Source organism: Silene latifolia, chromosome 1 (genome assembly GCF_048544455.1).
Source record: "Silene latifolia isolate original U9 population chromosome 1, ASM4854445v1, whole genome shotgun sequence".
In the NCBI taxonomy this organism is placed as follows: Eukaryota; Viridiplantae; Streptophyta; class Magnoliopsida; order Caryophyllales; family Caryophyllaceae; genus Silene; species Silene latifolia.
This window is the reverse complement of record NC_133526.1, coordinates 157878243-157899628: the sequence shown is the minus strand read 5'-3', so window position 1 is coordinate 157899628 and position 21386 is coordinate 157878243. Positions and strand designations below refer to the sequence as shown.

Below are 21386 nucleotides of genomic sequence, written 5' to 3'. Positions count from 1 at the left end.
AATGATGCACGAAGGAATTGTACACTATGAATCTCGAAAAGTTTCCACATTGTTATTTATATATGAGACATACAAAGATGTATTAGTAATATGAATACATACTTCCGTATTTTATTGCACATTATGTGGTGCAATAATACGAAGCTCAGGGGTATTTTATGCAATCTCTAACTTCTTTAAAACGTTGTTCCGGAATCAAAATTTCGGGCCAAAATTAGTTATCCATTGATCAGGCTCTTGTACTCTAATTTAACGTCCATTATCCAACAAGGACACGCCATCCGCCGAGCATAAAAAGAGAAACTCAAGGGTTCTATTGACACATTCTTACAAAGAAAGATACCATGGACAAAGTGACAAACCACGGGGGTACATGGAAAATTTCTGTAAAACAATTAGTTTTGAACGACATAATAAAAAATAAATCTAGAAATGAATCAGGAAACCATCCCTTGATAAATAATATACTCCGTAGGAAGAACAAATTATTATTTAGTGACCTATTTTTCTTTATTTTATCATGCACAAAATTGACTTACTTAAAAGAGGGAAGCAAGGTAACACATCAAACAATGGTCATGAATTGATAAATCGTTGTCAAACGTCGTTCAAAGACTCGCACGGACTTCTTCTAACACGTTTTTAACTCAGCCAAACCAATTACTACTATGAATCTATAAAATTAAAAAAAAAAAAAAAAAAAAAATATGATGCATACAAATTGCATCATGGCAAACAATGAATACTATCGTTGAGGTAATAGGAAATATTACAACTGAACTCTACTAGAATTACCTCTTCTGCTTTGTTTACAATGTGTATATACGTGACCGTCACACTAGCTTTTGATTACAAGGTCCCATTGTGAGCCGGAGATTCGCAAGATCACAAGCTAAAATAAAAGGCACAAGTTGGTGGCTAGTATCAAACCTGTATACTCCTATCAACGTGATTCACCAGTCAAAAGAATTGGATCTCCGTATAGCGTAAGTACAACTCGTCATTTCTTCCGTGAGCTGTTTTTCTTCATCAACTATAATGTCAGCAACAGCTTTCCGCGGATGTCGTGTGAAATTGCAAGGAAGGTGTATAGAATGTACCCGGAAAATACAGTGATCAAGACTGAGTGACATACAGCACCGGTACTAGGCCAGCCATCTTTCCATCTCTACCGGGACGCTTTTTCTTAACCTACATGTTTTAAAAAGAGAGTCAGACTAAGCACAAAGAGCAATGTGCAATGCCCTGTAGCAAAAAATTGCATCAAGTGTCGTATCAAATGAATAACAGCTACTTCAAAATAGAATTGTCGTCAGTTTAGCAAGTCAATTTGCTTTATCCTATCGTAATCCAGATTAAAAAATAGGGAGTAACTCAACGTAGGTATTAATACCGAGATGAAAATGAATAACCTCAGATATTGATATTAAAAATGTTTATCATACACTGTAGTTACTGTATCAACTGAGTGACAGCTTTGTTACAGTGAGCGATAAACATTTTAATATAAGGGGAAATCATTTCTTGATCCAATGCGGACATTAACGAGAAAGTAGTAGTTATCCCATTTCACACAGCAGAACCGTGGAATCCCTACCCAGTCAATGTAAACCACACCCTAATACCCATTCAAATCAATATCGAAGAAAGTAAAGTAGGGAAAAGGCAGGAAAGAGATAGAAAGGTGCACTATTAAAAGAATTTACACTATGCATCACACTATTCTTCCTACAGGGCTACAATTAGTAAACCAAAAAATTTGGCTACACAAAAGCATTACTATTACAACATTACTTACATAGAACCACCCGTCTACTTCATACTCTATCTGAACATCCTCACCAGCTGACAAATTTAACTGCAAGAACAGGAGACTAGAATCAGACAAGTACATTAAACACAGGACAAACCAATGAAGTGGCATGTCTGGACAGTGTACAGGTGAAACTGAAAAACGTAAATTAACCTAGGCAAAAGAAAATATCTTTCACCATATTAAACATTAGACACAGCAGTAAGTACGAAAGGGTTACATCACTAAATTTACCTCATCATCCCCACCAGCTGTGAAATCGTACAATGCCGTTCCAGGTCGAGGATTACCAGAAGAAACTCGGTCATCCTCCTGGGATCCAAAACTACGTGAACCAGGGCCAGCAAGCGGATTCACGAATGAGTCATCTCCTTCAAAAGCATGTGATTCGTATGGCGGGGGTTCTTCTCTAATCTGAAAATGCTAAAAGAATCAGAAGATTTAAAAAAGTGAAAAAATCATGAAGGAGAATCAGCAAGAATGACTGACCGGAGAGGCATAACCCTCATAGAAGGATGAGCTACCGCCCATGGAAGTTTTGCTAGAAGCTTTCTCCTGCAGCAAATAATTGTTGCTATTACTACTGCCACTCCATATAGCACAAGAGCATAGATTGACACAACAAAATGAAAGAAGTCATTTGTAATATTTTTTTTGGGTCAAAGCTAACTAGCTAAGTACATCTCGAAGATTCTCATCAAAATCAAATTTTCATGGAGCCAAAAATTCACTATTCTAAATTCCTTCATTTTTGGAATGGCTTTCAAAACCAGGTGCGCTTCTTTTTTAATGAAGTAGCATCATCACATTTTCGCCCAAGAGTTTATCAGAAATAACCTTCGCAATCAGTAAGCGATAAGGTTGCATACATCCGACCCTCGTATTTGAAGTTAAATTTTTCTTCAGAAGCACTGTTTGATTTTCACAAATTGAGGCAATATTTGGGTAATTAGCCCAAATTAGGTATTTGGGTATTTGCTAGGTTCTTTTCCCTAATTTTTTTTCTTTCCAAAAAGACCCAACCCAACTCTATTAAACTTGTCTTCCTATATATAATACGAGTAATAACAAAGGTATGTATCTGTCTGACATATTTCCAAAATAAATAGCTTCCAAATAGTGGAATAAAAATGAAAAAAAGTTTCACGTTTTAAAGGGCAGCAAATTTAAGCGGCAGTTACCATACCGATGATTGTGAAGCCCCGTATGATGGTTTTGAACTGAATAATGATGGATAGTTCATTCCTCCGAAATGTGACGATATGGAGGTTCCAACAGAATCTGGGGAAGAAGATCCAGATGATCTCACATCGTCTTCCTGGAAAATAAAATTGTCGAACAAATAAAGTTGTATTTACAACCTCTGAAAATACTAGAAAGAGATTATGCGGACTCAAAAAAATGTTCAGATACTACCTCCAGTTCTGTGGGCTCCAAAAGTTTATTTGCCCATATATTATCATCATAACCCACTGAAGGTCTAGCAAATATATTCTCCTCGTCGACATCAGGAGCATCAGTTCCCATGCCAGCCAGAAATTCATTAACCTAGCATAAACAGTGTGCATTTTTTAAAAGAAGGTATGATCATCAAAGTGAATCGAGTATGGAACAGCCACTTGATAATGCCAATAAATAGAAACCAAAAAAAAAAAAAAAGAGAGAGAGAGAAAAAGAAAGTAAAAAAAGAACAGTTCAGGAAGCATTAAAAGTTTACGACTATGTTTTACCACAAGAAAATCAAATATGCAACGAAGAATCGACACAGTAGCAAACAAAAACTGAGCTTGAACCAGCTATACAACAACATCAGAGCCTTAATCCCAAAATGATTTGGGGTCGGCTGACATGAATCATCCTTTGAACCAGCTATATGATTTTTTTATTATTTTATCTAAAAAATCATATTTGAACAAGGCCAAAACCGTGGACACTTTTTTTAACTATAATTTACCTACAAAATGAAGGCATGAAAAGTGGTTAGTCTAAGAGCAAAGCATTTGTATGGTTGTACCAGCTATATAATGTTTCTTCATTATCATTACCTATACCATCATCCCAGTGCCTCTAAAGAGGTTCCTACTAACATCTGGGGATTAGGAAGCTTAAGAAACCTTTCCTTTGGATAACATTGAAGCTGACAAAGTGAAGAAAGAACCGCAGAAAATACCTACTAGGTATCAATACAAGTATAACGATAATTTTGCAAAACTTACAATGCAAACGAATCAAAATGCTATATATTTTTCCAAGAACAAAAGAAATAAAAACTGAATGAACGCAAGCAATGACAAAAAATAACTCTGAAGATTTACTTTTCCAAGTGAACCACTATACGTTAAAGTGACCATCTAGACCAAATCAACAACCCAACCCTTCTTCCTTAATGTCCACAATCCACACCGTGCTACCTTACAAGGATCAACATGAAAGCACGGGACAAAGTTTAAAAATGCAGAGCGAAAGGATATGGACAGAGTAACAAATGACAAATAGATATAAACCCTTTTTTAGTGTTATCCTTCTAAATGTTTCCAACACTTGAATCTTTTTATCATAATTAAAGGAATTAAAACAAATGAAAGCACATACCCTATTCATTGCAGGTGCATCTTTCCCCAGCAAGCCATCATCGCCAAGGTTAGTTGCCCACGCATTGACAAGGTCATCATCAAGCCCATCAGTTTCAGTAGGTGTCTCTTTTGACTCATAAATAAGGTCTGAAATCCCAGTTGCTACAGCTGGATCGCTCAAACCAAGTGATGCACTTATATTATGCCGGTTGCGATAGATTTCAATAAGTTTTGCACTGTCACAGAGTTTGAACAAGAACAACAAATGAAAAGACCTGGATAATAGAGGGTAACCTCTAAGCAGCTATACAAGACTAGTCCCAGAGGAAGACTGATTAATCCATAATATCATACCTTGTTGGTCCCAGAGGAAGATACTTTGCTCTAGGAACATAACAAAACAGTGAGACAAGATCGACCAGTCTCTCATGAGTCTCGTACAGTTTCTTGAGTTCATCATCAGTCCATTCCTTGTTTGCATTGTCATGGGTCCTTATGTCCCTGTAAAGACAGATAGCTACTTGATAAACTATATATTCTGAACAGAAAACATAAAGGGAAAAGGGGTGAGAAAAAACACAGCCACTAATTGATAGTTTCTTCAAACAAATACTGAATTCATTTTACTTTTACATTTTAATAGAATGCCACTCTGATTCTCACCTGATCAGTTCATCTTGCGCTCTATACATTTCATCTAGTACCTGAATCATCGGACTTAATAAGGATCCGAGTCCAGTACCACTTGCACCTTGATCTTCACCATTGCTAACATGCAAATCAGAAAACTTAGCCTGCACTCCTCCCTGTGCTAAAGCGTTTAAGAACTCATAGATCTGGAGCCTGTAAGGCTCGCCAGATCTGATCGCCAATGTTGTCAAAGCCTGTGCGGCAATTATACGTACCTATAGAGGGAAGGAGAAAAGTGAGAACATTATAAATTTTGAAGTACCTTCTAGTCTTGTAAAATAAATGAAAACCTCAAAATAGAGATTTATTTAAGAAATAATAGTATAATCGAAGCACAACATCTACCTTCTCCCGGGAAGGAAAACCATTTTCTATGCTTTTTCATTAAAAAAATTAAAAAATTTAAATTAAAAAAAAAAAAAAAATTCAAGAATAAATGAACATGAATGCTGGGTTCCTTCAAATCACAGAATTGAAAATATATAAAAAGTATCTGAACATAACTCGAACGAACTGACTATTTGAAATATTTAGGTGGAACATACCTCCCAACTGCCATTAAAGGCACACCTCTGAAGTCGAGTCAATGCAGTAGCTAAAGTAGGATTGCGAGAACTGGCCGCAGCAACCATCTTATCAGCATCTAACATCATCAATGCAGTGCCTGGTGGAGTAGCAGATTCCCACGCATATTCAGATGCAGCATAGTTTGCGTTTTCCCCAAGAAACCACACCTACAGAGAGACATAATAACAGAATAAAATCCAACATGATACTTAAAAGGAAAAGAAAAAAAACAAGACACTTGATACTAGATACTCCCTTCAGGCTTCATCCCACTTTTTCCGTATGGTCAACCAATGTCAATTTTCCATTAACTTCTCAAAATACATGTTAAGATACAACAATCATTACAATGTAAAATTTGTCACTTTTGATATTTCAAAAACCAATTTTCATATTATCACCTTTTATAGGGGGCAATATTTATTGCATATTATGAGAAAATATAGGCCAAAGTCGACCTTTATCGACCACCAAAACTCAAATGGGGACAATACAAACGGGATGGAAAGAATATATATATTTACCGCTGCTTGAACTAGTCTTTGTAATGCCAAGGCCGACTTTGGATCAGAAGCTGAAACTCTATCCACAGAAGTAATTCCCGCCATTGATCCTGGTTGTGGAGGCGGTAGATCAAGAACTATAGTCACTGCTTCCAAAGCAGTATGTTTGCCATCAGGACCTGCCCCAACAAGGCATGTCTGCAACAATGACAGGAAAATTATTCCGGGAGGTTATGAGCTAAATTATTACAAAATTCACAATAACTACTCTACACATAATATGGACACACAAGGACACAAAAAAGAGAGGGGGGGTCCACACCAGTGAGAAACAACTCAATATTTTAAGAATGACACAAGAAATGTCCAAACAAAATGTCATCTAATCAATTGTGGCGAGGAGAGATGTGCTAAACCCACAAACACACATCAAAACAAACAACTGACAATGCAATAATAATTTTTCTAAATACGTTGAACATCAATGAAGAATCAGAACAAGGTAAAGTAGACTGGATATAGTAATCTGTGTCAAAACCACAGATTAGTATGCCCTTTCTAGCAATCAGCAAGTAACAAACTCATCGTGCAACAGAGAATCACACAATCAGTGTGAAACCATCACAAGTTATTCACAACAGAAAACAAAAGAGATATCTGCCCATAACGAATGGTTCACACGGGAGCCTCACCAAGTAACATGTTTTTCAAACTTTATTTTTCAAGTCTTGCTCAAGCCAAAATCGAGTTGACCAAACTCAAATAACTTTGGAACACTTTGGTCAGGTGTAAACTAAGCACAAGATTTATCTGTTGCTAGTGTTTCGTCCTGAAAAAGGGGATCAACAACGTGATCTGCCATAAACAATTGCACTATGTTGCATATTGATAATATAAAGTCTTCTGAAGGGTATAGCAGCCTTTAAGTTGTGTCAAAGAGGGGCACACATGCCAATTCATTTTCTAACTCCTCCTGCATCCATCCCTTCACGACAAATCCATGCAATTTGTCAGGGTTGGTGCAATTTCATCATCTTAATTCTTACATCACCATTAGAAAAGGTAAACCAAATGCAAACTTACATGAAACAGAAAAAGGTACACTGTACAGAGTTTCATTACATAAGAATTGAAAGAAGTGGGAAATTCAGATAAATTTCACACTTACTTTCCACAGCAGTTGCAGTACATCGGCATCTATCTTTCCAGGAACTTTAGTGGCAAATATACGAGCAATTTCAAGTAGAGTCACGGCCATATCAGGGGTTGCCTGCAGTCAGATGAAAATCATGAAATACGGCCACCTTAGGAAGTAATCCATACTCTTATCCCAATAGATAATGAAAAAAGTACAGCACATTAAATTAAGCCTTTGTCTCTTGCAAGTCTTATAGACACGTTATTGTGAGACCATTTCACAATTGAATATTAAATAGTCATTAATGTCGTAAAATGGTTACTAATGATATAGAATGGTTCACTAGATACAAAAATATATCTGCCAATGACAAAATGGTCACTAACACTATGAAAATGATTACTAGCTACAAGGGTAATCTATAAAATCTTATTAAAAGGCTAGCTTCAAAAGGTCACGCAGACAATGCCACGTAGGATAAGGAAAAGTCACGTATGCATTTGCAATGCCACATCTTAATCCGCGTGTTACTCTAATCTATCTATAAAATCTTATTAAAAGGCTACTTGAAACACGTATTAAATGTCACGTAGACATCGACTAAAAGCCACCTAGGATTATAAATGTCACGTCGACATCGACTAAAAGCCACCTAGCAATAAATTATTTTTTAATCCACTCCACTCTTTTTTCCTTCTTTAAAAAAAAATACCATTAAAAGACTAACTTGAGTAGTATTTAATTGCCATGTGACAACTCTCAAAAACCTCCTAATTTGCTATAATATTTCATGTCTAATTAAGTTCTAATAATAATAATAATACATTCAAGATGTTTTATTATGCATTTACTCCACTTTTGTTTTTCCTCTTCTCCCATTCATTGTAAGTTCGTAACCTAATTTCAACTTTTCATCTTACTCTTGAATTCTTAATTTTAATGAATGTTATAGCATTTTTTTAATATATATATACTTCATCTCTTTAAGTGAAATTACATATCTTTTGTGTATATCTTGGTATTGATTTTTTTTTATGGTGTTTTTTAACATTTCTATTAGTAAATTAAGTCTAACCTCTTTATTTTGTTGTGTTTTATATGATTCAATGTCATGATCTTCTTCATGTGAACGCTTTATTGTTATGTTGTAAGTTACTACTTTCGCCTATTGTTTTATTTTTCCATTTTTTTTATTTGTTTAACCCTTTAATTTTCATATATGTATAGTTTCTATTTTTACCAGCTTTGAGTTCAACATGACAAACAAAACCTTATATTTCACCTCATTGATATTTTAAAAAAAAAAAAAAAAATGATGCAAACCTTTTATCTCCCTCACATAACTTTGGTTACCAATTTACCCTATTTATTTAACTTTATTATATTTTTAATGATGATCTTTTTGCTTTCCCCTCACCATTATATAACAATAATCATAATTTTCATGTTATTCAAAAAATTGGTATGTAAAGTACAATATTATAAAAAGGCAAGACTAAATATTTCACTAAGTCATCTCACTAAGTCATGTGTCATGAAAAAAATTCATTTTTTATTATCATGTGTCACATGCTTATTAGTAAAAAAATTTAAAAAATATAAAGTCTCAAATACTCAAACATACAAAATAAATTAAAAAAAATTGATTCAAACTTTTTATCTCCCTCTCATAACTTTAGTCATCAATTTACCTATTTATTTAACTTTATTACTTTTATTTAATGATGAACTTTTTGCTTTCCCCTCACCATTATATAACAATCAAAATTTTCATTTTATTCCAAAAATTGGTATGTAAAGTTTACATAGATAACTAGAATATTTTTTTTACTTTTTTTATTTATTGTATATTGAATTAATTAGAATCTTTTTCTTATTATGTGTTTTCAAATTGCAGGAGGATGATACATACTCACATAATTTAAAAATATTACCTTAAGCAACTTTTTATTAGTTGAATATGCAACTCTTTTCACTATGAAGTTTCATGCGGCGACCCTAAAACCCCATCTATAATCTATACAATCTAAAAAAAAAGGTACTTAAAATGACAAATTTAATTAAATGTAACATGGAAATTTTAATGTGACGTGGATTATCAATTTATAGTTACATGGCATTGATTTCATTCACTCATCTATAAATAAATCTATACAATTTAATTAAATGGTACCTAAAATGACAAATTTTAATGTGGCAAAAGAATGTAAATGTAATAAACTTTTTAATTTCCTCTCATCTTTATACCTATTAATAATTAATACATTCTACTAATTTAGCATATCACTTTTTTCTTAAATGATGAATTTTTGGCTTCCCTCCTCATTTATACTACATATATATATTGCCATATTTTTATCTACGATTATCAACTCTTGTGTTATCACAATATCTCTACTTGTCTACTTAAACACCTTGAGATTTTATTTTGTCGGTCTAAACACTCTAATTCATTCAATCAATAAAGAGAATTTAAAATAACGCCTAAATATTTGTTGGAAGATAAACATTCATAGTCCATAATCTTTAAGCTGATTAAAACAATAAATTATTAATGATCCCGTGATTTTCACGGGCTCCAAAAACTAGTTCTCCGTTTAAAAGGGTTACTAAAAATATATAAGGAGTCACTGATCTCTAAGTAAAGTGGTCTTGCAAAAAATTTATTGTACGAGCTTCACATACAAGAGCTTGTGGTAAATAAGATGACAAGTCGATAACAACAACAACAACATTACCCCAGTGCCTCAATGGCTCCCGCAAATTGCCGGGTAAGGGGGGTCGGATGTACGCAGCCTTACCCTTGTGTTAGCAACACAAAGAGGCTGTTTCCGAATGACCCAAGATGGAAATTGCGTCGAGAACTGCATCGAAGGACCGCTACTTCACAAAAGAAAGAAGAGCAGCCACTTTAGTGTGCCATTTTGATTTATTCCATTATAATCCATAACCAAAGAGTAATGAGTCTTTGGCTCCATTGGAAATATGGAAAAGTCGACAACAACTCCAAAGAAAATAAATAGAAAATATGCATGTTTTGTAAAGGGGGAGAGCTGGGCATGGGATAAATTTTAAGAACTGCTTTGCTCTGCCAGTATATGGCCTAATACAAATGCCAACAATAACTCTTATCCCAAATGACAATTCTTACTGCATGAAAGAAGTAAATAAGTCATTGCTTAACGCCTTAACCTCACGCTTTCACTGAGGATATGCATCTTTCCTGCTGACAGTCATTAAGCAAGAGATATTTGGTTTATAGGGGTCTCATGAGTTCACCTAATGGCATGCCTAATTTCAACAAGTTGGTCTAAGCTTCCACTCACTTCTGACACCCAGTTCTCTAATACGTCAACTGATTATGGGACTAAGAGCCTTGTAGACAGTGATAGTCCACATAATATAACAAGAAATAGCCATAGATGTGCTTATCGGCGCTTAACTGATATGGGCTCTTACCTCCCAGCCAATGAGCCAAGAGGTTGGGCGTTTCATTTTCATCTTTCAATCTCATGTTGACGGTATCAATGTATCATAACACTGTTGCTAACCTAGGATCAGAGTGCCTCAGGGAGGGGTTTCCTTAAGGTATGGGGGTCAAGATTCCTTACCCTCTCCACACTCAAAGGCCCCTGACATTCCCTAAGCAACAAATAAAAAAGATAAAAAATTGCCAAAAGGAGCAAAGTGTCCCCAGCCTACATCCTAGCACTTGCTTGTGAGATTTCTAAATAAGTTGCATCAAGGTCTTAGGACCACTCTGTGAGTTTTGTTGTTACACACCTACTGCTACACTTATCTCACAAACAAGAAATAGTGTTTCTTCCCTTAAGGTGTTGAAACTTGATAGTAAAATCCCACCTGAGTGGCAATCAGTAGGCTGAATCAGGCCACTGCAATTAATATAAAAACACCGGTAACCAGATGGGGGTTACCACCCGACATACTTTGATCTACCAATAGTAGATTGACCATAAGGATACAAACCATACAGAGGATACTCATATCTAACCAAGTTAGCAGTGTAAGATATGTAACCTTAAATCGAGCATGTAGAGTGAGAAGAACATCATTCAACAATGCCGCTGGCCATGCAGGATCTGATAGCTCTGATGCAATAATGGATTTCAGTTCATCAAATGTTTCATGGGGACTTTGCATCCAGATCAATGCCTTCACTACCATAGCACGAACATACACACATTCACAAGCAACTGTTGTCCGCACAATTTCCATTAGAGAAGCTAGTAAGCTTGCAATAGTGTCCCTCGGGGCAGTTCCATTCGACACGGAGCTTGTTCTGATACCTAAGGGTAACGAAAAGCCAGATTAGTTTACCCCATAATGTAAGCCAAGTACAAATTGATTGCAACGAAATAGAAATTGATGGCAAGTATGCAAGCAGGATGGATGGAGTGATGGACCCAATCATCCCGCATATGTAACAAGAGTTTAAACTTAATAGTTAATACATTTGACAGCCAAGTTATACGAGGGTATACTGATTTGTCAGTACTTTATCCATAAGAAGAATATTCAAAAGTTGCCAGAAGACAAGGTACTCCAAGTAGCTAAAACACAACTACTTGGGATATGATGGTCTCATAAGTAGATCAATCCTAACATCCTGATTCTTAAATAGCAGGAAGGCTAAGACAGAGAGCTTGATGTTTTTACAAAACAAGTAACAGAAGTAAAACTGGTCTTTCAAAATAAGAAAGCCCCTTTCATGAATAGTAATAGAAGAATATTGTATAAAAACTACAATCAATTTTATGCAGCTTTACCTTCAGGATGCGAGTTTTCAGTACTATCTGCTTCATAATCCATTGTATTTGAAAATGTATTAACATATTCTCCTTCATCAATATCCTGTAAGCCCAGAAAAAAGGCTGCTGCTCGACTTTTACCCATCTCCTGCACAACCCTTGCAGCTGCATGTAGTACGGGCCTTGAGAAACTACGAAATGCGCTCTCCAATCTGAAGCAAAGATGCTGAGCATGGTCAAAAGCATATTCAGAAGGCCTCTCGCAGAAAAGAAATGCATATATTGAGGCTATATGAAAAAAAAAAAAAAAAAAAAAAAAAAAAAAAAAAAAAAAAAAAAAATTATTTGAATCCAAAAAGGAAGTCCTCTAAAAAGGGGGTTTATAATTAGACCAAAAGATTAGAGAAGCAAGGAATGAGAAAATTATTATTATAAACCCAGACCTTCTCATCACTAGTTTAATAAGGGGCTGAGGTCGCCTCATCTTTTTGGATTTGTCTTTTGTGGGCTTTGGAGGGGCCACGTCTTTGCCTTCATCGTTGGCATCTTTCTTAGAATCTTTCTTAGCATCTTTTGATGAGACAGAAGGAGCATCTGGGAGTTTCAAAATCTCCCTAGTCAGACGATACCAACCAGCAGCTCTTTCTTCTGATCTGCAGAATATACAACTCGTTCAAGATTACAAGACAGGAAAACTCTTTGTTACACAGGATTTTCGGAGAGCAATATCAATGTGAAGCATACAAGAAAACTGAGAAACGATTTGAGAATGTCAATGTAAATATACCTCTCTGAGTTGTCAAATTTTCCTAACACGCATAAGATTGCCTCGAAACAAACTCTTTCACTTGGATCCAAGAGGAGTTGATACAGTAGAGAGTTAAACTGTGTTTTGATATCAGGCCTTTCTGCGTATATTCACAATAATATCATTGATCACACCAACTCAAAGAGAGTTTTATAATATGATGTTTAAGAAACTTACCATCTAGTGCTCGAGCTCTTGATATTGTATGACATAATTTTGCAAGTGCAACTCTAGCAAAGACATCATGCAAATGAAGAACATCATGCAGTGCACCTGGTTAACAAAAAAAAACCTTTTTTATTCAACAATAACTGTCCGGACATTATATGTAAATTACACATCTTGACTTCTTTCTAAAAAAAAAACATCAGCTCCAGCTCCAGCTCCAGCGACCCTCAGCCCCATTCCCACTTCGTCAACAAAAAACCTTGAAACCACACATAAATTTTTGTTTTAACAAACCCATCTTTTCAGAAGCTCCATTAACAGGTCAGGAGCACATTCATCTACCATGTCAAAGTTTTCATAGACCATTTTCTTTGTTATATACTGGATGGTTACATTTCCCCTCAACTATCAAAATATCATACCAGCATAGAGAGCACAACATGACAATTTCTCACGTTGCTCACCTTCTGCATCCCACAAAAGGGCATGAAAGCCAAAAAAGGCAAAACCTACATTACTCACAAGAAATAGATGGCAAATGATGGGGAAAAAGAAAACGATTTAAGATTACATACCTCCAGGGGAAATTTGCGTTCCTGCATCATAAAAGTTAAATGATTAGGCAGCTTACAAACAGAAGATCAAAAGACTTGCTTGATACATAAAAAGCAACAGATGATTCCAGTCAATCACAGACAAACCATTCTTAAAAAGTTTCCCTGGAATCAAAAATAAAAACTGCACAATGCTCGGGAAACCAGGCAGCCACAGATTTTGTGTGACAGATATTTGTACCATAAAGTAGATATTGGTCTAATCAAATCAAACACATTGCATACTATTGAGAATCCAACATGACCAGCATGGCTGATCATCAAAACCACGTAACAGGGAAAAGTACCAGTATAATGCACATCCACTCCTACCATTTTGCCAATGAGTTACTATAAATAATGTTCTTACCTAGCGTCATTGCAACAGGATAAGGGTCTTTAGCAGCTAACTCAGAGAGTATCTCCAATGAGTGCCTCACGGCGACAGGATCAGCAAATGAAATCCTAAAAATGATTCACTTTTTTGCATTAAACGGATATATCCCACTCGTGCATCATGGCAGCTAAAAATAACTTAAAGACGATAAGCATGTGCTTATTGCAAGAAGTACCTTAGTATACATTACGCATTACATTAGCATCCTAATATTAAATACTTCATCCTCATCACACTTGATTTTAGGAAAAGAAAAAGGGGTCAATCTTCATCCTCTTAATTTCTTAACTGTGTGGAACTTTGAGTAATATAAAATTCGGTAATGAGAAAAAAGAAATTATGAACCATAGTTTACCCCTGTGCAGCACGGTGAAGGAACGAAGGATTTCCAGGGTCAAGAGGTAGTCTCCTTAAAGCACTTAGCGCTGCATATTGTAAATTACTCCGGATGATGAACTGCAATTTAATAAAAAAGAAAACTTCAGGATTGACAAATGTGCATGCAAGTTTGGTCCTCCAACCCACAGTGCTTCTCCTGATTCAATTATGTCATGTACCAGTCCCAGGACAATCGTCACTAGCTAATAAAGAAACATTAACTGTAAATGGTGAAACTCTCACTAGCACACCATGCTAATACACACTAGACAAGGTCATTGATTGTTCAACCTAACTGAGAACAAAACAGTAAAACACAAGTTTCATAACTGTTTTAAGAAGGAGCCCGTTTAAACTCAGCAGTTATCTAAATTGATCAGAATTACCTCTTTATCACCCCCTTTTGTCCCAAAGATCCCTTTCTTGGGTTTATTAGGTCCATCACCAACCTGTAAAATTAAAAACATAAAAAGTAATACCATTGTCCCCAAATACTAACGAACCAAACCAGAAAAGACGGAAGGGGGGGGGCAAAAGGGATATAAACCCCTCAGCTAAACTAAGACTACGAGCATAAAAGGCGTTCAAATACTCGACATCAGCCTTGAAGCATCGTTTGAAAAACCCAATAGGATATTATGCATTTTAAATTATTAATGGACTGTGATCATACACAGCCTCAACACTAGACACCATAAACACGCACTATATTAATGAGAGTATTTCAAATATAATTTATGGTAATGCAAAATGACTGTTTATATTCGTCCAACAATGTCAGAAAAAATGAAACATGCCATTAACCACATATCAGTATCACCCAGACGAAAGTACTCCACAGGAGGCACACAAAACTTTTCGTGAAATGAGTGAGAAGCTCGGGCCTTCTGGAGCCCTTTCTGATTGTGGGTGAAATTTCTGATTACTGAAGTTTTCATAATTCGCTTGAAAATAAAGGTTCCACAAACAAGGAGCACGAACAAGACAAAAAATCAGGCATAGCTTATCAGCCCCTTAAACTGGTATAAATCAACAAGTAGAACGCTCATTCTTAGCTTCTTACATACAGGAAAAGAGTGATAATCATTCTGAAGACCAATCTAGAACAGAAGTTCCCAGAAAACAAACCTTGTCAAGAATTCCAAAGACAATTTCATAAACTTTCAGTAGAATTTCAGAGTTGCTTGAAGGAGAATAAGTAAGAGCCTTCAGTGCTTGTATTCTCCGCGCATGAACTTCAAGAAACAAAAACATGAAGTCAGACGCCAAAACATGCGTTTGGGGGGGGGGGTCACTATAGCAAGCTGCTAGCACAGTACCTCCTGGTTGATGTTGTATCTTATATAACAAAGACGCCACTAGCTTTATTTGATATCATACTAATGAATTCCTTCTATGTTAAGTTTAAGTTGTCCTTAGCTCATTGATGAAGCTAGATACACTAACGGACCCTAAAGATAGCTGGCAGTATTGATGAGCCCTGAAGAAAGGCAGGAGTTATTCTTTACTCACAAGTTGGATCAGAACTTATTGACGAATGTTTTTGCCACATGTCTCTTTTTCAATGAAAGCCCAAAAGGCTTCACCACTAAGATTACTGAAAGCACAAATACACAAGCTTCTACACCGAGCTTTTCGTTGATGACATTCTACCAAGCAAACAGGGCAAAATATCGATTCTTGTGCTACGAGATCGCAAAACTAATCCTTCAAAGTAGTTAAGACTTAACTCGAATCACATCCAAATTGAGGAACTTTTAGCAACACAGCAAAGGGGCCCAAACGGAATAAAAATCTTTGGTACTGAGATGCTAAATTGCTAATCGTGGTAATTAGTCAAGACCATTTTCCACATGAGACATTCAATTTGATGACAACAAGTTTACAGGCATAACTCACATTCGACATCCTCATTTAGAGACTCGGTACTCAGTTGGTGGATTATTCTAGGAACCACATCAGCTCGAGTAACCCCACCACCAGCATCAATGTCTGCTAACGCATCCCAATTTGGGGTTGGTATTCCACCACCTGTACTTAGACCTTGTGAACCAGTATCTGACAAAATCCTTGCCAAGTAATAATAAACGTAACGTAGAACACTTCTGTCTTCACACTGCTGATCAAGCTGCACAAATCAAAATGAAAAAAAGATGTCAACTGGCTTTCCACATAAAACTTGTTACAAAATGTATTTCAACAAAGTTATATTACTCTTCTTATTTTCTTTCTTTTCTAGGATTTTAGAAGACAGCATCGAGAAAGGTGTCGAACTTTATTGCATTACGATAAATAAAATTTTTTGTATATGAACTTTCTGTATTAGTAAATAATGAGAAATAGAGAGAATAATTATTTGGATTTTCTCGATTGTACCCCTCGGCTATTTCATTTACTCACTTTTACCCCTCCTTTTTGGGTAAAAAAAACAAAAAACTTAGACTATAGCCTTAACTCTTGGCTACGAGTTTAGAAAACGCTATATTTTTTTTCCAAATCAAAGATCTAGGAGTCGTTTGGTTACATACGGGAACTTACAATGCCTAGGAAGTGTCATATCACATGATTTTAGAATTGATGTGAATTAGAAAATGTTGTTTGGTTACATGTAGGCATTTCCACTTACCTAGGGGGATCTAGGTAAGCAACTTCCTCCATTATGGTCTTTATGAAGGAATTGGAATTCATGGAAAGTTCCAATTCATGTGAATTGGAGTAACCAAACAACCTACCCATTTTGCAATTCACATGAATTAAAGTTCCTGTGTAATTTAGTGGGTAACCAAACGACCCCCTAGTATAGACAGTTAATATTTAAAAAAAAAAAAAATCATCCCTTTTGGAACTTGTACCTCGCGAGTTCTACTCAGTCAAAGTTTATTTCGTCAAAAAACTTTGAGTGGCTATAATTTCCGACTAGACCTCAAAAACAATATATTGTTTTCAAAACGAAGATCTCATAAAGACGTTTAATATGAAAACAAAATTACCAATTTTTGTAGTAGTAGCCAAGAATTATCGCTAGTCGGTGTTTTTTCAAAAGAAAAAGAAAAAAAAAAAAAAAAAAAAAAAAAAAAAAAAAAAAGGAGTACACGTGAGGAAATGGCAGAGTTGAGGGGTAAAGTGAGAAAATCCCATATTTATATTTTCAAGTTGTGGCATTTCCAATGGAAACAAAGACTCGCTAACTTTTCGTTTTGGACTAAGATGTAATAAAGCAAAATGTCTTACGCTTCTTTATTTTGTGAAATTGGAGTCATTTTATGCAATTTTCATCATGGTTCATCGGGAATTAAACTCTTTCTTTTTTTAGCACAAGGTTGACGCTACATACATCTAACCCTCCTTACCACCATTTGTGGAAATCCTTAGACACTAGGTAATGTTGTTGTTATGGCATTTAAATTTCTACTCCCTTGCCTTTAATTTCCTAAATTTTTCTTTGTTTCACCACATCACAATGACGGTTACATTTGATGGTTCGCGTAAGCTGGCCCTAAATCCTTTTTGGATTTGAACTTCTGTATTTCTCTCCAATGCTAAATTTAATTGATTTACAAACATCTTCAGCTCATTGATCGGATTTATACTTTCATATTTTTCCCACTTATTAGCAAATGTATAAGAAAAATTATCTTACAACTGACTAAATAACTTACTAACCTCCTTATGAACAATGTTCTCTCACAAAGAAGAACTTACCATAAGAAGAGAAGGAGCCAAAGATGGATCAACTGAGTTGTATACAGCAAGCTTAGGGAACACATTATTCACTAATTGCCTTTGTGAAGTTTTCTACAAGAATACGGCAAAATGCAGAAATATAACAATCAGCAAATAAGCTAAAGAAAACAAGCATAATTATCAGATATAAGGAGGGAGAGTGTACTCCGGTCATACCTGGTCCGAGGTAGCTGCAAGTTCGTGTATACTTCTTGCGAGTTGAGCATATGACACTGGCTGCGAAACACAAGATGCAAAAAAAAGTCACGGATAATCTTCGGCAACTTCATCAACGAACCACATTAGTAGACAACTTCATCAGGCGGATAAGAATACAAATACAGACGCATTTAGGGGCCAAAAATCCAGTGTGTCCACCTCACATGATAAATTGAGATGTCATTCAATGATTCCGCCTATTATCTTACCCACGATTTCATACCAGTCATCAATAAATCACATAGAAAAAATCATAGATGTATCACAAACATGGAAATGTCCTACTTCTATTCTATCAGGTATTCGAGTAGCATTCAGGATTAATTACATATCCATCAACCAACTTCAACAACATTACCGCCAGTACCACGATGGCTACCCCCAAATAGAGAGCTAGGGGGACTTGAATGTATACATCAAAAATTACAGCTTGATTGCTAATCACCACTAGAAAAAGCGCAGCCAGTATAATTCCACCTCAACCAACCTCATTACAGCAAAGACTAAAGATGGTGCGAAATTTGACAAGTTTTAGTTCTACTTGAGCAATGTCTACTACATACCAAAATACCACTCACGATCCACTGCAATTGAACACCATAATCTCACACCACCACCTAAATTTGCTTTTCACCAAACGCAACTATACGACATTGTATTCGACATTTCAACCTAAACATCGTCGATCACCCAAATGCAACCACATAACAAACTTTAAAACCACTAACAAATACACATCAACATTGAAACAAAAATGGAACAACGAAATCCGAAGATCATACTCGTTTCTTGTTCTTTTGAGGCATAATATTAGCACGAACAGCTTTAGCAGCAGAAATAGTATCACTCTGAATCTGTAAAAGAGAAGTCTTCTTCGATTTCCGATCGACAATCGGTTTTCCGAGCGCCGCCGACGGCGATGCGACCGTATAATTAGGCGTCGCCGGCGGTGGAGTTGATGTCGACGACGACTTAGACGGCGGTGGTGCCGCCGTGGGATCCGCCGTGATGAGATCCATGAGCGTCTTGCCGGAGGAATCCTGGAATAAATTGAAAAGGCGAAATTGTTAGTAGAAGATAGGTTAGGGTTGAAATTGGGGATAGATCTGAGTTTAAGAAAACTTACCGCCATTTTTGAGTGCTGTTTTGTTGTTTAACAATGGAGTTTTAGGGAGAAGTTAAGGTTCCTCACCAAAATGGAAGGACTTGTAAATTAACTAAAAAATACGGAATTACTTTTTCACATACGAATTTTACTCTTTTACACACACTTTTTCATTAACTTTCCGTATCATACTCTTTTACTTAAACCTAAACAAATTAACTCTTATGTATTTTTTTCCCTAAAATCGAATCTAATTGTTTCAGAAGCTTGGCTAATGGATTATAATCCTTCAATTGGTGAATAATTTTATTGTATAGTAATTATTAATTTGCTTTGTTAAAATTATTAGGGTTTATAATTATCAATTGATAAGACGGGTGACTTGAAGATATCATGACTGGCGATTTTTTGTTTATGAATTGTTTAACACCTTCTACTGTAAGTCATTGGATTCATCCAACTTGATAAGAATGATCGAACATCGGATACGCTGAATTCAAAAAATCAAGCACTGTCATAAGATTTGTTGCTGCTCTTACTAATACTAACAATTCTGTGTTACGACTTACGAGAGGTGTTGTTGGAGAAGGACGAGAATGGGGTTGACGTTGACGTCATAGGGAATGAAGTGGTCCGGACAGGTAGTGCACAGGGAGATCGAACAAGAATAGTCAGTTAAAGGAGGCGCCCAGGTCGGCCAGAACACGGTTCATCGGAGTACGGTTGGACGGAGGGAGGTGAAGTGAAAAGGTGAACATAAAGGAGTTGCAAAAATTAATTGGGTAAAGAGTAAAAATGACAAGGGTATAATTGTAAAAGACGTATGTGAAAGAGTAAAATCCGTATGTGAAAAAGTACGACCCAAAAAATACTCCCACCGCGGTGTCGGACAATTGTTTGGCACAAATATAAACACATTATTAAATGACAAGTACCAATCGTTGGTTGGCGCAGTCGTAGCATGGGGCTGCGCTTGGTACGGAGGTCTGCGGATCGATCCCCTACAACTGCGATTGGGAGGGGTTTAAATACCGTAATCCTTGGACACGCCCCGAAATCCGGATTAGTCGGCCCAATGTGGTTCGAATTACCGGATGGTTTAGACCAAAAAAAAATGACAAGTGGGATACGTGCAAATCAAATTATTCATCAAGTCTATAAAATACTATTAAAAGCTTAGACTAAAATGACTCATAAAGTTCACGTAGACAAAGCCACGTATGATCCTGAAATGCCACCTTTAATTAACGAAATACCACGTTTGACTATGGAATGACACGACCGCATCAATAAACTACCACAGTAAAATGTAAAAAGAAAAAATATTTCAAATTAAATGTCTAATTTATCTATCTATAAAATCTATTTAAAACGGTAGTTAAAACAACAATTTAATGCCATGTCACATTATGTTAATGTTGACATCAGTTTTGCACACATGTTTTACTGCCACGTTGCTATGTAATGTTTCACACATCATCTAGGCAACCCTAATCCTACGTGATTCAGCTTGATTGAGAATTGAGAACGTGTAATTTATTGATGTTGCCACTTTAATTAACTAAGAGAATAAAAGGTCATGCGTTAGATTGTCTTTCCATCTTTCTTGCACTCATCTAATTACTCTTCTATTCCATCTAATAAAGGGACGCTGCAAATTTATTGATACCTTCCGTTTCTCCAACCATTGAGCTTCTTTTGAGTCAATGCATGATTAAAACCAAGAGATTGCCATTGTAAATTGACCTAATATAAAAGCTACATTACACTCAATGATAAAAATGAGGTTGGTAAAGTAGTGAAGGTATGATCTCTGCTCTTTTTCAGTTTATATTGTACGGTGTAATATTTTTGTTAAATTTTTCTCATTCCTATCTGTCAAATTTACTAAAGTGGTGTTTATTAGCATTTACAGTTGTAGGCGGTATATAAACTCCCAATG

At 35.9% G+C, this 21386-nt stretch overlaps 1 protein-coding gene across 3 annotated transcripts; it reads right to left on the bottom strand.

Annotated features, from left to right (window-relative positions):
- Nucleotides 1-558: 558 nt before the first annotated feature.
- LOC141610898 (uncharacterized) lies at nucleotides 559-19575 on the bottom strand. Of its 3 annotated transcripts, none has more exons than XM_074429211.1 (28): nucleotides 19466-19575; nucleotides 19122-19379; nucleotides 18298-18357; nucleotides 18100-18192; nucleotides 16297-16525; nucleotides 15526-15632; nucleotides 14784-14846; nucleotides 14375-14475; nucleotides 13993-14087; nucleotides 13605-13625; nucleotides 13039-13134; nucleotides 12841-12961; nucleotides 12497-12706; nucleotides 12072-12265; nucleotides 11323-11591; nucleotides 7315-7416; nucleotides 6168-6344; nucleotides 5622-5810; nucleotides 5050-5291; nucleotides 4741-4887; nucleotides 4406-4622; nucleotides 3230-3361; nucleotides 3000-3131; nucleotides 2303-2368; nucleotides 2048-2227; nucleotides 1799-1858; nucleotides 1101-1191; nucleotides 559-1024 (listed from the first exon to the last, which is right to left on the bottom strand). In XM_074429211.1, the coding sequence occupies exons 1-27, from the start codon at nucleotides 19469-19471 to the stop codon at nucleotides 1117-1119; spliced, it is 3642 nt and encodes a 1213-aa protein (XP_074285312.1). In that variant the 5' UTR covers nucleotides 19472-19575; the 3' UTR covers nucleotides 559-1024; nucleotides 1101-1116. The 3 variants fall into 3 exon arrangements, with proteins under 3 accessions (XP_074285312.1, XP_074285320.1, XP_074285302.1); XM_074429219.1 differs by having other exon boundaries at nucleotides 559-1016; XM_074429201.1 differs by having other exon boundaries at nucleotides 559-1191.
- Between the last annotated feature and the right edge of the window lie 1811 nt (nucleotides 19576-21386).

What these genes read in the sequence shown, in the direction of transcription:
- LOC141610898 (XM_074429201.1), bottom strand. An exon ending in CAAAAGGGGGTGATAAAGAG is followed by an intron (nt 14,476 to 14,783) that starts GTAATTCTGATC and finishes ATTAAATTGCAG; the next exon opens with TTCATCATCCGGAGTAATTT. An exon ending in ATGCACCTGCAATGAATAGG is followed by an intron (nt 3,362 to 4,405) that starts GTATGTGCTTTC and finishes TGTTTATGCTAG; the next exon opens with GTTAATGAATTTCTGGCTGG.